Consider the following 18,032-nt stretch of genomic DNA (forward strand, 5'->3'; position numbering starts at 1 on the left):
GCAATTTAGCATTCATAGTTTGGCAGTTCCAGTTGGACACTTTAGGATAATTACACTATTTCAAATTGAAAAGTATTATTTTTAGTTCTAATTTACTGTTTGCCCCTTAGTGCTAAAGTAAAATGCTAAAGTAAAATAGATAGAAAAGTATTTAATTGATAGTATTAAGTATATAGAATCACTTAGTCTTCACATATCTTTGTTAGCTGATGTTGATGGTGGGTTAGATAAAAATATTGTATTTGTAGAGATGCTCTATCTCCTTAATGTTCTGAGGAAGAAAGAGAAGTCTAAACACCTAAAAGTACCTTCTTTGACTGCCTTTGTTCCAGGAAACAGCTCAAACAGACCTGTCCACATTGTCTGTACAATAGGACCATGAAGCCATGCACTTATATATCAGTACATATGAAACCAGCTTTTAGATATGGAGAAAATGTATGTAGAAAAGTTGTGTGAAAAAAAGGACCACACATGCATAAGACTTTTTTAAGTGTAAAAATAATCATAATAAAATACACTCATGATAGCTGTTCTTTATTATGGCAGGAAGGTACAATATTGCATGATGAAATTTCTATTATTACTTATGTGCTTACCATCAACCCAAGTAAAAACCTCCCGCTGAATATCTCCAACACTTGCAGAGGTAACTGCTAAGATAACATCATGAAATGAAGTATTCTTGATCTTGGCTGTTTCATCTATAGTGAACAGTCTAAAATAAAGATATATTACAAAGCTGTATTATCTTGTCATAATTGAGAAGATAGATAGACAGATAGATAGATAGATAGATAGATAGATAGATAGATAGATAGATAGATAGATAGATAGATAGATAGATAGATAGATAGAGTAGTTTCATGTAGCAACAGAAATAGTAACAAAAATAAACATTAAAAAGTGCCACCAGACCCAAGTTAGATGGCAGTTGGTCAATATGCACTGACGTTTCCTGTTCTTTGGGCACCTTCTCAGCAGATAAATGAAAATTGTACATGGAGTTTACACCTTAGAAGATTCATTCTAACTCTGTAAAATGTTTGATTTTACCTGCATTGTTGCCCTTCTCCATTACTCCATGGAGAATATTGAGCCCTAATTTTATAGATTCCAGATTTATGTGTGCCATTTTGAAAACATTTTGAACTTTAAAAGGCAGAGTTTTTTCATTAACATTGGACTCTGCATAAGCAACTCTTTTTAATTATACCCAAGAGGATTACATAATGAGTCACTGCAAAACATGTATCAATATTTTTTAAGGCTGAACGCCAAGGAAAATTCATAACCACCGAAGCAGTGGGGTACCTCTGCATTGCAAAGGGGTCAATTCTGCTTTTTATTGAAGGTTCCTTTAATTTCAGTTTTACTTACCTTATTCCTCACTCCCCAGGCTTCTACCACTTTGTGCAACCAGCAACCAAAGCCACTTTTTTTTTGGTGCTCTGCCTTTCATTTGCCTTCTGATGTCATCATGTACAATGCAGGAACAGCAGTTCGGCATTGTGAGTGAGCATGCTAAGAGCTCACCTACAACCTGGAATGTCGGAGCAAAGAGCAGTGTGCTGGCTGCCAGGGAAACAAAGGTAAGTAAAAATGCTTTTTTTTCCACTACCCTAGACAAAACACACATTTCATTCTTGCAATGTGGGGAGCCCCACTGCAAAGGTAGTTTAGAATTTTCCCTAGATTCATCTTTAAGAAAGGTAATATAAGTTTTCAGTGACCATCAAACCTATGATTGCAAATGTCTTTTATTTCCCCTCAGCCTATCCAGCTTTTATATTGCTACACATTCATTGGCAAGTTATCTCTCAAATAATGCAGTGAAAACAGTGGTGTTGCAAAAGCTACAGGGCCCATGCACTTAGGGGAACTCAGTTGAAAATGTTTGTCTCTCTCTCTCTCTCACTCGTCACTAAACCAGTCAAATTGAGCAATATAGATAGTTCTTTTTTTCATATAAACTTATAAATGAGGCCCAGTGTTAACAAGGGACTTTAATGATCCAGGTTTGATAGGTTGGTTGAGGCTTTATATCTTTAATGGGCATTTTTAATATTAAAAATATTATGAAACTCTTGGAGGGAGCTGGTTTCATTTTGCTTTGGAGACAGAGAACTTTGTCTGTGTCCTTGACTTTAAAACCCACAGAAGAAACAAAAACTTTTCACATATGACTGGAATGCAATACAAAATGTTTGCAGAGAGATTCATGCTTAGATCTATCCTGTACATGTTCCTTTACAAAATAGTAACAGTTGTGTTGCTAAAAGGTGCATTTATGTTTGAGTACTAATATGTATTGTGGATGCTTTAGCTCATGCAGTATGTTCTTCTTTCTATATTATGAACTACTGTGTTGGGCATTCTGCTTGAAGGAAAATAAATAATAAAAATAAAATTTTACAAAGTAAGGATATCTGAGTTTTTACCTGCTTAGCAGTTATTAATATTTACCCATTTCTTGAATTTTCAAACCAGAATCGATCTCCATCTCGTAAGCGCTGAAACTGGTCCAGAGCAATGGCAGTCAGAAGCTCCCCTGGATCTCCAAAACTCTCCAGCATGGCACCCGGAAGCAGCTCTAATTTATGTATATCATTGTCATAGAGTGTAGCCAAGTCATCAAACAACTACAGTGTGGAAAAATATATATGTTACTATGCTAAAAGCAATGAAGCTTTCTTTTGAGTACTTAAAGATCTACAGTGGCTTGAAAAAGTATCCATACCCCTTGAAATTTTACACATGTTGTCATGTTACAACCAAAAATGTAAATGTATTTTATTGGGATTTTATGTGATAGACCAACACAAGGTGGCACATAATTGTGAAGTGGAAGGAAAATTATAAATGGTTTTCATTTTTTTGTTGTGTTGTGTCCATTTGTTTTTATCCCCCCTGAGTCAATACTTTGTAGAACCACCTTTCGCTGCAATTACAGCTGCAAGACTTTTTTGATATGTCGCTACCAGCTTTGCACATCTAGAGAGGGACATTTTTGCCCATTCTTCTTTGCAAAATAGCTCAAGCTCTGCCAGATTGGATGGAGAGCATCTGTGAACAGCGAGTTTCAAGTCTTGCCACAGATTCTTAATTCGATTTAGGTTTGGATTTTGAATGGGCCATTCTAATGCCCCATACACACGGTCAGATTTTCCGATGGAAAATGTGTGATAGGACCTTGTTGTTGGAAATTTCGACCATGTGTAGGCTCCATCACACGTTTTCCATCGGATTTTACGACACACAAAGTTTGAGAGCAGGCTATAAAATTTTCCGACAACAAATATCCGTTGTCGGAATTTCCGATCGTGTGTACAGAAATCAGACGCACAAAGTGCCACGCATGCTCAGAATAAATAAAGAGATGAAAGCTATTGGCTACTGCCCCATCTATAGTCCCAACGTACGCGTTTTATGTCACCGCGTTCAGAACGATCGGATTTTCCGACAACTTCGTGTGACCGTGTGTATGCAAGACAAGATTGAGCCAACATCCGTCGGAAAAAATCCTTGGATTTTGTTGTCGGAATGTCCGATCAATGTCCGACCGTGTGTATGGGGCATAACACATGAATATGCTTTGATGTGAAACATTCCATTGTAGCTCTGGCTGTATGTTTAAGGTTGGTGTCCTGCTGGAAGGTGAACCTCCTCCCCAGCCCCAAGTCTTTTGCAGACTCTAATGCCGCGTACACACGACCGGTTTAGCGGTTGGAATAAACTCCGAAGGTTTCGCCGACAGAATTCCATTCAAACAGTCTTGCCTACACATGGTCAACCCAAAGTCTGACCAAAGTCCGACCGTCCAGAACGCGGTGACAAACAACACTTATGACGGGACTAGAAAAAGGAAGTTCAATAGCCAGTAACCAATAGCTTCCGTCTCGTACTTGCTTCAGAGCATGCATCTTTTTTGGTCTGTCCCGATAGGAATTGGGTCCGTCGGAAATATTTAGAACATGTTCCATTTCTAGGTCCATCAGAATTTTTGAAAAAAAAGTCCGATGAGGCCTACACAAGATCGGTATATATGATGAAAAGCTTCCGTCTGACTTTTTCTGTCGGACATTCTGCTCGTGTGTACCTGGTTTAACAGGTGTTCACTTCAATCCTTTAATCACATGCAAGTGAAAATTCTTTTTTTTTTTCATTTCCTTTGCACATGATCAGGCATTATAAAGGAACACAGTGGAGTTGATGTACTAAAAGTCGAGAGGGCAAAATTTGGTGCAGCTGTGCATGGTTGCCAATCAGCTTCTCACTTCAGCTTGTTCAATTAAGCTTTCACAAAATACCCCTGGAAGCTGGTTGGTTTCTATGCAGAGCTGCAGCAGATTTTGCATTCTCCAGTTTTAGTAAATCAACCCCAAGGTCACCTTATTTTCTAAGCTAAATGAACATTCACTTTTCTAAGTATACAGTCTGAATACCTTTTAGTGAATTAACTTAAGTGTTTTGTAGGCCCAATTGATTAACCTCTTAGCAGACCTCTGCGTACAATGGTATATTGCTTTTAGCTTAAGATTGGTTATATTTCTTTTAGGTACTGCTCTAGTAGGTAGTGTCAGTATGCTAAGAACCATACAAAGGTTCTAGGCCCTAAATCTCAATCTCTTAAAAAGTATAAAATCCCAAATACAAATATGTAAAATCTTGCAGTTTACCCGTCCTTAGATGTGCTTTTTAGGCTAAGAATGTTTTCAGAAAACACAGGAAATATCTGTTGATCTTCCCAGAAATGTAATGTCCTTGCAACTTTCTGTGAAATTAACTGGAGAACAATTGTATCTTCTAGAACGCAGGGGTGGCCCGTCCATTAGGGGCACCCTGGCGTTGCTCCATTATAGGCACCACCTATATGCAGTGGATAGATTCATGCATAGCATGAATCTATCCACGGCCACCGCTGCCGCCCCCATTCATGTGTCCCGTCCCTTTCGGGTCACCGGTCATATGAATTAGAGCAGCAAGGTTTTTTTTTTGAAGAACCTGATTAGAGCCATAGGCTCTAATAGGCTTCAAAATGGGGTGGACATGGGACGCAGAGCATTGCGTCTGGAGCCCACCAAGGTGTGTTGCAACAGTGAATGAAAACTTGCTGTTGCAACACTGATCCTCCTTCTGGCTAATCAGGAAGCAGGTATGAAACTTGTTTCCCGATTGGCCAAAACATTAGGCAATTATATTGAATGCCTAGCGTTGGGAGGAGGAGAGAGGAGACACCGTGGAAGCTGCTCCAGGAGAAGACACCGGTCACCGGAGCAGCTTTCCCCGAGCCCACCATGCTCTCACAGCCCACATCCAAGATAAGGACAGCGGGTCGTGGTGGGGGGGCTGTGTTAGTGCCGCCACTGCTAGAACATCTAATCCCGTCATCGCTCATGCAATGGAGATGAACAAAGGCGGACAAGACAATCTGGGTAACAATCATGGCTGCCTCTATAAATACAGTTGAGTGAGTGAGCAGAGCCAACACAGGAAAGAAAATGTGTTATTTATTAAGATTATCAGATGAAAAAACAAAAAATAAGAAATATTTAAAATTAATGCAACTACCACATCTAAGGATTAGCAAATTGCAATATCTAAAATGTTTGTTTTTCTGTTTGGTTAAGCTTTAGGAGGGCTACAATACAGAAATGCTATATGCCTAAAGATGAGAATCTATTCTTGTTTCTCTTTAAGAAAAACAAGTCCTTTTGGTCTCTGTTCATTTTATGATTAAATGCCATTGAGATTGAAAAAGTAATGACTTCTACATAGGGTTTCCTTTCTTGAGCTTCAACTGGCCAATCTGAGTTACAGAAAAGCCAAAGGAAGGAAGACACAAGCAGGTGGCAAAGCTGCCACCAAAGTGAACCTATTGCTTTTCCCTGCATGGGCAGTTGGCTTGATATGTATTTTACCTAGTTTACAGTATTTATTGGTCATTGTAAGTAGTTGTTCTACCCATTAAAAAAAAATAGATGAGTAGTTGTTTATAATATGGGCAGTGTCAGAAGAGATTTTTTTATAGTAGTAGTGTAATTAAAAGTTTGGTGAAAGTTATTTAGTGAGCTGATAATTGCTGCATCATCCTAGTGTGAAAGTCATTGAGAAATACTGATTTTATCAGACATGCAGGATGTTTTAGCAGGAGAACATAAAGATATTCTTGTCCGGCAGGACTTGAGGCATGAAAAGAGTCTGTGTGATCCTAATCCTGTGGCTGTGAGATGAAAATCAGTTTCTTCCAGTGTAACATGCAGGTTGGGTCTGTATTAAACAGACGGTCTGTAAAACCCCCAGATCCAGTAAAATACATTTGAAACAGCTTTTGCTACTTAAAAATATAAAGGCAATGTCACTAATTCCATAATTACTGAACAGCCATCTTTGCCAAAATGCAGACGTCCATGTTAAACTTGTGTTGCTCAAATCCAACAGAAATCAAAATAACTACATAAGCACTGTACAAAATCCTATATAAAAATGTTTGTTTTTTTTTTACAAAAAATAAATAAAAAATAAAAAACAAACAAACAAACAATATTGCTGTATCTGCATTACAAAGCTGTGTAGGAAAGCATATGTGTAGAAGGCTGAGTAGTAGAGTAACATTTTCCATCAATATGCATCCCCTTAGCTGAACCATGTGTTATGAGGTCACTTGGCCTAGTGCAAGTTATGTTTCATTTTGATGAGCTCATGTGTTCTGCTAATTGTTCTTTACCAACCTAATGTTACATAATTACAGGGGGGTTGGTTTACTAAAATTAGAGAGTGCAAAATCTGGTGTTGCTCTGTATAGAACCGAGCTGAGGTTAAAAGCTAATTGGCTACCATGCACAGCTGCATCGGATTTTGCACTCTTCGGTTTTAGTAAATTAACCCCATAGTTAATATGGTGGAAAAAAGACACAAATCCGTCCAGTTCAACCCACAGAAAAAAAACACACACACAAATCAAAAACCTCCATGTACACAATGCCATACCGAAGTTGATTCAGAGGAAAGCAAAAAAAACAACAAAAAAAACAAAGCATGATCCAATTTGCTCCAGTGAGGGAACAAAAATCCTTCCTGATCCTGAGGCAATTAGATATATTAAACTCCCTGGCAGTATGATTATTTCAGATTTTTGGTGCTGAAAGCGGTACCATTATTTTGCATGGAATTTTGGCGTTTTAAATTGTAGGCCTGCAATTCTTAGGAATAACACACTTATATCAGTCCAAACAAGAGTCTAGTAGACATCCCGGGTATGATAAAGTTTGAAACACTAAATCATAAATTATAATATAATAAATAACTATAAATAATTAAGAAATAATAATATAATAATAATAAAAATTATTCAATAAAGTAATCAAATCAAAAACGCTGAAATTTGCTCAGTTGCAGAATTGTCGCTGTCGTTACTTTCAGTGTTTGATGACGGATCTCCCCACAAATCACTATCACTCAATTCTGCAAGTGATTCTAATTTATTATCGCTGTTTTCTAGCTGGTCTAAACCTGCTTTTGATGTAAAGGGACAGTTTTGGTTGCTATGGACAATCTCCAGTTTCCAGGCAAAAAGAACAGTTTTAATAATATAAAACTGCATGCAGGGCACTGGAGAAACCACTAGGGACAAAAGGGAGTTGAAATAAATTGATACAGTAATTTAATCTGTAAGATTACAGTGTACTGTATATGTATTGTGTTTTTTACTTTTTGATTTTGGCGCCATTCTCCGTCCCCGTGCGTCGCAGCGCTCGCAGTGAGCAGAGATCGGCTCCGTGATGAATCGAGTGGAGGACGGCTCGCTCACACTGTGGGGAGACATCACAGGATCCTGGGGACAAGGTAAGTAAGCTCTTCCTGGATCCTGCGCTGCGATCCCGAGTCTGGCTCGTGCTTATCACTTTTGGTACTGAAAATCCACCCCAAGCCAGACTCACGAATACCGCCAAGAAGGTTAATAGAGGACTTTTAAGAACAAGCTTTCCTGAACATATGCACAACGATCATGTGGACCTCTTCTGTGTGTATGTACAAAAGCTGTATTTTCTACAGAAAGAGGTCAAAGTCTTATGCAAAATCTGCAAACATCAAAATCTAGCATATACCAACCTGCCTATTTATCTGATACAGTCTTGGATTAATCTCCTTCCAACTTGTAACAGGTGTTAGTCCAAAGTATTCTCTTCCATGGTTATAACAGCAAAGTCCAAAGTCCCGGCCTCTCTGAATGCTGTAGGATATGTAATCAGTCCGGGAATATTTGAAAGATCCATACCAGTAGTCTGTTATGCAAAATAATTATTAAGAATCACTTTGCTCATGCATGTCACTGCAAAATGTGTTTTGTGTAACATCTGCTGTGATCACCTATATCCTCCCACTGATTTAGATGCCCATTGAATCAATGCCTAATTCTGATTATATATAAAGGTGCACTTATAGGATCAATCACTAAAATAATAGTGGAATGCAGGTAACGGACTGCTAGATGCTGCCGCTTGCTGTTTTGCACTGATTATTGTCTATTATTGTCTTGTGTTTGGTTTCTTCTTATGCAACTCTTTTGGGTCAGACAATGTCGTTTTATTTCCCTGTACATGTGGAAAACGTAATAGACAGATTGGTACATAAAATAATAATGCAGAGGATATCATTACCTTCACCACCCAATGAATATTCACTTCCCTGGTTGAAAATCAGACTTGAAGGGCCATTTTTTTTATTTTGGCGTGGGGTTCCCCTTAATATTAATACCAGACCTGAAGGGCCTGTTATGGACTGGGGGGACCCATGCCGTTTTTTCAATAATTTTTATCTATATTGCTATGTATTGTCGGAACAATATATTACAGCTACAAGCAATTTTAAATGACATTTTTTCCTTTAGAAATGTCATTTTGCTGTGGTACTGTTATGAACATGGGAAAGATGTGCTACTTTACAGGCAGACTAAGGAGACCCCCCAGGCATGATATTTAAAAGGAGTAATTTTATTTTTGTTTCACTTTAAGCATTATTAAAATGACTGCTCCTGAAAAAACTTTGTAAAACTTTTTTTGCATTGATACATGTCAACTGGGGCAGTACCCGGGTCCCCATGTCCCCTGGGGCAGTACCCGGGTCCCCAAACACTTTTTATGGCAATAACTTGCATATAAGCCTTTAAAATGAGCACTTTTGTTTTTCCATGTTCGTGTCCCATAAATGATGTTCGCACAAATTTTTTGCCTGTTCTGCTGTGAACCGAACCGGGAGGTGTTCGGCTCATCCCTAGTTACTAGATGGGTTTTTGGGGAGAAGAGTAAGGTAAATATTTTCTATATTATGTGTAAGAAACTCACTCTGCTTTCCAAACTTCTGCCAGTACAAGATCACTACTTATACACCTAGAGGCACACAAATCTTCTTTGCTGGACCCTCTTTTTGTATTGTTTGCCTGCCCCTATTGGAGAAAGATCCTAACACTCACTTGATAATACATTGCATTAGACCTGAAAAACTCATGTGCCAGTATAACTGGCACAGTAATTATCTTTATGGAGCAATGATTGTGGAAAAATATATTGAACAAATTGACCTGACCTGACCAGAAATTAGCAGTCAATTATTGGACGGAATGTTCTCTTGAAAGTACTTATTGCTGTATGTGCTTATATCCAGCACTTTAAACACCTCAACACAAAATATTGTCTCACACCTCTTAAATCTTCAACAACAATGCTATCTTCATTTTCAGCAATCTGTGAAGCCATTCCCAGCAGCAATGCTTCAACATCTTGGGGTGTCGGCATGTTTTGACTCTGTGATAATATTGATAAAGACGGATAAAATAATATAATATTAAAGAACACAAAAACTGAACAGTATTTCTAAACTCTTATGCCCTGTACACACGATAGGATTTTCCGACAACAAATCCAACTTGTCTTGCATACACACGGTCACACAAATCTTGTCGGAAATTCCGATCACCAAGAACACGGTGACGTGCAACAGGTACGACGAGCCGAGTTCAATAGCCAGTGTGGCTCTTCTGCTTGATTCCGAGCATGTGTGGAATTTTGTGCGTCGGAATTGTGTACACACGATCGGAATTTCCTACAACAGATGTTGTTGTCGGAAAATTTAAGATCCAGATCTCAAATTTTGTGTGTCGGAAATTCCAATGGGAAATGTCCGATGGAGCCTACACACGGTCGGAATTTCCGACAAAGAACTCCCATCAAACATTTTCCGTCGGAAAATCCGACCGTGTGTACAGGGCATAATAGTATCTAAGCATAAAAAACAACCCATAAACCAGTATAATAGTAATTGATCATTTTCATTCAATTTCTCATTTTTATGTTTGAGGAGCTTCTACTAACTAAGGGTTACAGATAAGTACATGGGCACTGTATACGTTTACAATCAATACTTTTGATTATTTAATAATCAATATTATTAATTATTTCGTTAGTTGCTCTAACTACATAGACTAGTTGGGTTCACACAATTCCCACAATACTGTCTGTGTCATAGAAAGACTATCTTATTGGAGGCCACAACTGGTATGAAACATTGTTTGCATAGCTGTAAACCATTTATTATAAACTAATACACAATATTAATAACAAGTATTTAAAACCATTTACATATAGTCCAGCTGTAAAAGAGTTTACATTTCTGTGTCCATACTACAGTGATACAAGCACATACAGTATACATAGTATGGTACATACTGATATGTAGCCCACCAGTATATTGGAAACATAAGCACATGGGGAAAATCCCTGCAAACACAAGGAGTATGTGCATATTCCATGCAGACAGTATCGCTGGCAGAGGTCAAAGTGTACCTGTGCCCAGACTATGGACATTAAAGTATTGATATATTCTTAATAAGTAGCAAAATAGCTTTCAAACAAGCCTAAACTGAACTCGTTAGCTGCTTGTTCTGTGAAGAAATTAATTCTCAAACAAACCAGGAATTAAGCGTCCTGCTTCCATTACAGTGGTGCAGGAAACGGTCCGAAGTGGCATGTGCCACATTAACTAAGTAGATAGAACTGTTCTATTTACGTCACCTACACCAGTTCCTATTTCAGAGTGAAACTAAAAACTACCACAGGTCTGCCCTAAATTAAAGCAGTAGTAAACCTCCACAAAAAAAACAAAAAACAAAACAGCCCCCGTGCAGGTTTAAGTCATAATGTACTAATATGCACCGCATACTAGCACATTATGAAAGACATGTGAACACGTAAGCGCAGTGCTATCACTGCTCCCTGGCACTTCCACTTTCACCTGGTCTTCCTTCCGGGTTCGTACCAGGGCCATAATGATGTGATGGAGCCCCTATTCCAGCATGTAGCTCTGAAGGGACAGCACGGATATGCTGTCCCTTCAGAGCGCATGTGCCAGTGATCTCAGCAGCTGCATCCTGTGTAAATATCTACTAAACAGTGCAAGTTTAGGAGATTTTCACTGTACCTACAGGAAAGCCTTATTATAGGCTTTCCCTTTGGTTACAAGTAAAAAATTAACTTTGCTTCCACTTTAACAGAGGCAATGCAGCAGTTTTCCATATAGAAGATGACAGAGATACCTGCCAGGTGTGACCTTGTCTTGTGAGGTGTAAGCTGTCAGCAGATAGCTCACATCCCTCTCTCTGCTCATGCAGTGATTACACTACATGAATAGATCATGAAGGGTTAACAACCTTCCTCCTCCTTCTGCAGGCATTGTTGCTGCTTGCATGGGATCACTTTGCCATTTTTTTTCTTAAGTGCCAAAGGATCTTGTCTCAGCACAAAATTCATCCTTCACTGCTGACAACTAAACCATTTTGAGGTTCTCATTATAAATTAGGAATTTGAGGCTTTCTAGTAAGCTCAGAGTGAGGAATAGATACATATATTGTTTGTAGATTCAACCTTATTCACGGCCTCATAAATACGACCCAATCTGCTTGACTGTCTGCAAAATCTTTAGTCATTTTTGATGTTGTTTGTTTTTTTATGGTTCCTTCTCTGGTCCTGAACAACAGAAGCTCAGGAAACAAGACACGTCTGTTGATATACCCTTGAGGACTGCTTTCATGGTGGTCTGGGTCTATCTATACTAACTCATATTTTCCATCAGCCCCAGGTATGCACTTCTACAGGAGGGAACCTTTAAAGTTGTGATGCACTAGAAGTAGGTGGGTCGATAGGTGTTTTTTACGCCATTTATCTCATCCTGTAGGCAGTCTTTGAATGCACTTTGGAAGAACAAAAAATTATTTTTATAATTACAAAATATGTTGTTTTATTTGACAGAAATCTGCCTTCTCATCTCTTCAATGTGATCAGAGGAACCTGCATGCAATGGCTATAAAGTGAAGTCTAATATTAAGTTGACTAAAAAAAAAACAAAAACAAAATTCAAAAAGAAAAGTACTATGTATAAAGTGTTGCACACATAGAATCCAATAATAATACGTTATGTGGGTTATTATATGAACTTAGATTCTTCTGTTGCTTACTGAATAAATAAACAAATGTATATAATTTGATACTATGTTATTTTACCAGATATATTTTTACTCTTCCATCCAATGCATGTACATGTGGAGTTTGTTTTATTTGTTTACTATTTATACTTTAAATTACATATTGATAACTTGAATTAATTATGTTTAATTATATGTATATATTTGCATGTAGTATAGGTTATCACATGTATATTTGCTTACAGCACTTTTTTTAGAATATGCGGTAATGAAACATTATCTTTGTTTGACTTTGGTTATTTCAATAAATTACTGTAGAGATTCATTGAGAGAGCTATCAAAAGTCTAGAAATACTTTCTATGGGGAGGTTATCTTTTCCACTCTCTAGTTTATTTTATCTCGCAGGCCCCTTGCAGCAACACCACCTTACCGGAGATCTAGTTCTGCCCATAATAGAGATTGTAGCATGAAGAGCTTCCTTCACAAGATGGACAGAATCAAAAACTCTGAAACAGAGATATCATTGCAGGGGTTCCTATAAGTAGTTAGAAACTTTTGCATCTTCCCAGAACTGAAATGCAGTCATCGGAGGAAAAAAGCGTGGATTATATAGTTTGCCTCTTTAAATGAGCTTCTTACCTCTTTTCCTGTGTAGCTCTCACATAAACGGTAAACAGGCCATATCCCACCATTGGAGTCAGTGACATTTACAAAATTACATGTTTTATTTCTGCAGATCAAAAATGATAAAAATGCTTAAAAATGTGTGAGCAAAAAATTAATAATTGTGCATTACAGGAGATTTTATTTAACATTTCATGTAAGGATGAAATTATTCTTACTACTGCCAGAGACAACTAAAATAGGAACAAATTAAAGTGATGCTAAATGTTCATACTAAAGTCCACAGTTTCTAGTTTATCCCTGGTGTGAGCAAGAGAGGGTGGCTAACTTCCTGCATGCAGTGGGCTCATGGAGAACAAACATAAGCACTCTCTAATACAGCCATACTTAACCAGGGTTCTGTGGAACCCTAGGGTTCCTCCAAAGGTTGTTAGGGGTTCCTTGAGCTGTGGCTGATTGACCTTCTATCTTAAGGTGCCTGAATAGTTCTGGTGTCAATGCCACTTGGTAGTGCCAGTTGCATGAAGCCAACAATCTTTTAAACCATCTGTAGGGATTGCATTTTGACCACCGCCGTAAGGGCTGCCTCATTCCACAGGACCACAAATGTATGGGGCATTTTTTTTTCATTGACCACCAATGAATTGGTTTTAGTAAGGGTTCCTCGAGGCTAGAAAATAATTTCAAGGGTTCCTTTGGGGTAAAAAGGTTGAGAAAGACTGCTCTAATAGATCACAGCAACAAAGAAAAAAAAAAGAATTTGGAGGAGGCTGAGAGCAATAGAAGGGACTTTTCTGAGTTGAGAATACATACTTGAATAGATTATTTTTCACACCAGAGTTTTGTGTCCCTTTAGTCCTGATGTAAAACAGTATACATGTTTGCACTAGTGCAGAATGCAGTGAAAGACATCTGCACTGGCAGACAGGAACAGGAAGTCTCTGTACTGTTACCACAATACAGAGCTGTATACTATATGTAGCTGATGCTACATGCAGTTTGTACAGTGCTGACAGCAGGCACATCTATTAATAAAGTAAATAGTTTGTTTGGGCCAGCTTGCCCCAAACAAACTACAGTATTTAAAGTGAAAGTAAACATGGAGTTTGGCTTTAGCATACCCTTTCCATAGCCACCTTCACCTCTTCTTTATCACAGCAAACTGACCAGCTGAAGTAGATAAGTGAATATGGGCTTTCAGCTTCCTTGATACATCAATCAAGCTATGAGAGAGCAATTTGCATTCTTTCTCTATCATCTAACACCACCATTTTGCATTTAGCTTTTAAAGATCTCTACAAACTTGGCATTGAAATGACAAGATGTAGGAAACTGCAGGTGGGCCCCACAGTTTTCAGGGTTTCATGTAAGAAAACAGAAGCAGCATTGTCCAACCACATCAATCAAGCCAGCCATCCTATATCTGAACTGGGCATCTATTAGCCAAGGGAGTTGTCTGGTCTGCTGCATACTTAGTCTATTTATTGACAGATTAAGCTCAGCATTTCAGTCGAAAGTTTTATGTTACCATACATTATAGATAAAAAGCTTTAGAAAGCTTATTGTACTGTCCATGAAATAGGCCACTGGATAGAGAGGTAACTCTGCATATAAAACAAAATATTTATATTGATTACCCTATCTCATATATATGGTATATATATGGTATATATATATGGTATATATATATATATATATATATATATATATATATATATATATATATATATATATATATATATACACACACACACACATATACATATCAAAATATGTGTATATGTGTGTGTGTATATATATATCGTTTGTAGTTTTTGTTTAACTTAAAAATAGGCAGACATATAAAACTAGAGAGAAATCTCCAGTATTAACCAGGAATCTGACCTGAATCTGATCTAAACATGGGTTATATTTCAAATATCTACTTGTCATCTCATCTAAACATACGATTAACCACTTGCTTAATGGGCACTTGAATCCCCTTCCTGCCCAGACCAATTTTCAGCTTTCAGTGCTGTCACTCTTTGAATGACAATTGCACGGACATGCTACAGTGTATCCAAATGAAATTTTTTATAATTTTTTTCACACAGATAGAGCTTTCTTTTGATGGTATTTAATTGCTGCTGGTTTTTTATTTTTTGCTGAATAAAACAAAAAAGGACCGAAAATTTAGAAAACAAAACAAAACCGTTTCATAGTTTTTTATAAAATTTTGAAAACAGGTAATTTTTCTCCTTTGCTGATGAGGCTGCACTGATGGGCACTTATAGGCTGCGCTGATGGGCACTGATAGGCGGCACTGATGGGCACTAATAGGCACTGATTGGCACTGATAAGGCACTGATGGTTGGCACTGATGGGTGGCACTGAAGGGCAATGATAGGTGGCACTGATGATCACTGATGGGTGGCACTGATGGGTACTGGTAGGTGACGCTGATAGGCTGCACTGATCTGTGGCACTGATTATGAGACCCTGATGGGCATTGATTGGCAGCACTGGTGGGCATTGATGGGTGGCACTGTGGGCACTGGTAGGTGGCACTGCTGGGTACTGATAGGTGGCACTGGTAGGTGGCACAGTGGGCACTGTCAGCTGACACTGGTGGGCACAGAAAATGCAGCCGCAGTTTTCTGTGTGAGGGACCGATGTCCCTCTGATAGAAGCCAGCGATCGGCTTTTTTTCCCCTCACAGCGTGAGAAGAAACAAAAAACGATTACCGAGCTTCTGTTTACATCACGTGATCAGCCGTCATTGGCTGACAGCTGATCATGTGGTAAGGGGCCGGGATTGACCCCTTACTCGGATCTGTGATCAGCCGAGTCTCATAGACTCAGTGATCATGAAGCATGCCACGCACGACCCACAGGGACCCGCAGACAGCGCATGCTCGGGAGGACGTCCATGGACACCCTCCCGGCAATTAAGGCCCGCGCTGTCGCCGTTATTCGGCTATAGCATGGGCAGCAAGTAGTTAAGGACATGTAAAAGTGATTGTATACCATTAGCCTCTGTATCAGGGGTTTGTAAATCTGAAATGTTCTCTTGTATTTTTAGTAATGATCTTTGATAATTATTATTTACCTGGCATAAACGCCTGATGGAACCAAGGATGATATGAACTGAGCAACAATTTGAAATTCATTGCTTACGCTTGAGTCCACGTGTTGGTGATATCCTTTAAAGAACAGAACAGCAATTAACAAAGTGCCATCTCATGTTTGTATAGGTGCCATACATTCATCTAATGCACACTGAATGTCATGCACACACAAGTCAATACACTTTCTCCTTGCTACTAAATATTTGCAAATCCAACCAACAACTATTGCCACATGTCATTTTCATTGTAACCTATATTGTTTTCTTAAAATAAAGTTTATTTTGGCTATTTTGTGGGTGATCATGATTTTACCTGCTTTTAGTAAAACCTTTTTTTGTACTTTCTATTTAATATTCTGTCTTACAATTATTATTTACTAATGTGCTAAATTGCACCTTTATATCTCATGGGTTATTTTCTATGGACTTGCATGCCTACATTTACAGAAATGTGTCTTTTCTTACTGTTTGCTAAACAGAAAATCAAAAACTGTAGCTTTCAGTATACGTGTTCAAGGTGGCTTGATGCAGAAACTCACACTTTTCGCTTTGTTTTATACAAAATACTTGTATAATTCAGTAGTTTTTAGAATTCATCAATGTTCTTCCTACTACAAAATGGGGCGTCCCCGCATTCTGTTGGTGTGCACTATAATCACAAATGGATCAAACGGGTGAAACGCGTTCAAGGGGATCTCCCATGGGTGGAGACCAGGCTGAAGCCATTTAATCCATTTGTGATTGTGGTGCAAATCCACAGAGTGCGGGAACATGCCATTTTGTTATATACTTATCATTGGGCTTGACAAGCCTTGCTAGCTGAAACAGCACCTGGCAGCAGCGATTGCATAGGCCTGAGGATCATAATGGGGCATTCGAGTGGTGCTGCTTTTAATTTGAGATCATGACTGTTTTGGTTTTAATCAAACTGTTCAGAGTCTGTGTCAACAGGCTTTGGGCTTGTGTCATCAGTTCAACATCAGTCTGAGACATTTCTGAGATCGTTCAGAATTCATTGACAGGTACATTTGACCTGTTTCATGCGGTTTTTGCATATTCATAGATTTGTATATAAATGCAAAACCCATTTGAAGCAAACAATAGCCAATCGACACGTGCCCTTACTATGATATTCCTAAGATTCTTACCCTGGTAAGGCGATACTTGTTTTTGAAGAAAGATGGGCAGCCATTCATACATTACGATATTCTGGAAAAAAAATAAGTATATGTTAGGTCTAAGTAAGAAAGCCTAGAAGTAACACAGTTATGGCTAATATAAGAGATTTGGTTACATAATCCCTGTACTGTTTGTTAACTACTTGGAGCTTGAAGCTCATATTTAGGGGCTTTTCACTTCACGTGCATTGACCTGTATTGGTTAATGCAGTCCCAATGCACGTACACAGCAAAAAGCTTTCGTTTGGTTTGTGACAAAACACAATTGTTATTTTAAAGCCCCCAGCATGTCTGACTATTTCTGAAAAGGTTCCCCCACCCCTATTTTTTACTTTTCTTTTTAACACCCCCCCCCCATATGATGTTCTGGAGGCCTGATTCTCAGTTTCCAACTGTAGTTTTACCCTACTGATGATGTGTTGTCGCAATAGTAATCCTGCTCAGTACGAGAGGAACCGTAGGTAGAAGGAGTCTACAGGGCACCCTAGGTGATATAAGCACACTATGCAGCAGTAGGAGGCAATGAGGGGGTGGGTCACTCAGCGCACAGCTAGCCAGCTCAGATGACCAGTCCCCTCAACAGGAAATGCCTCTGCAACATTTAGGCAGCATTTTCTGATGAATTTTACCTAAAGGAAGCTGACGGCT

At 38.6% G+C, this 18,032-nt stretch overlaps 1 protein-coding gene across 4 annotated transcripts in view; it reads right to left on the bottom strand.

Annotated features, from left to right (window-relative positions):
- LOC141131526 (dual oxidase 1-like) overlaps positions 1-18,032 on the bottom strand; it is a 212,757-nt gene that overhangs the window by 97,285 nt on the left and 97,440 nt on the right. For all 4 annotated transcript variants that reach the window (XM_073618895.1, XM_073618894.1, XM_073618896.1 and 1 more), the window contains 7 exons: positions 17,355-17,415; positions 16,189-16,282; positions 13,116-13,206; positions 9,701-9,803; positions 8,113-8,285; positions 2,467-2,642; positions 600-718 (listed from right to left, as the gene is read on the bottom strand). In XM_073618895.1, the coding sequence (XP_073474996.1) occupies positions 600-718; positions 2,467-2,642; positions 8,113-8,285; positions 9,701-9,803; positions 13,116-13,206; positions 16,189-16,282; positions 17,355-17,415 (817 nt within the window). The remainder of the gene's footprint in view (positions 1-599; positions 719-2,466; positions 2,643-8,112; positions 8,286-9,700; positions 9,804-13,115; positions 13,207-16,188; positions 16,283-17,354; positions 17,416-18,032) is intronic.

The sequence above is a fragment of the Aquarana catesbeiana genome, linkage group LG03 (genome assembly GCF_042186555.1).
Source record: "Aquarana catesbeiana isolate 2022-GZ linkage group LG03, ASM4218655v1, whole genome shotgun sequence".
Taxonomy (NCBI): Eukaryota; Metazoa; Chordata; class Amphibia; order Anura; family Ranidae; genus Aquarana; species Aquarana catesbeiana.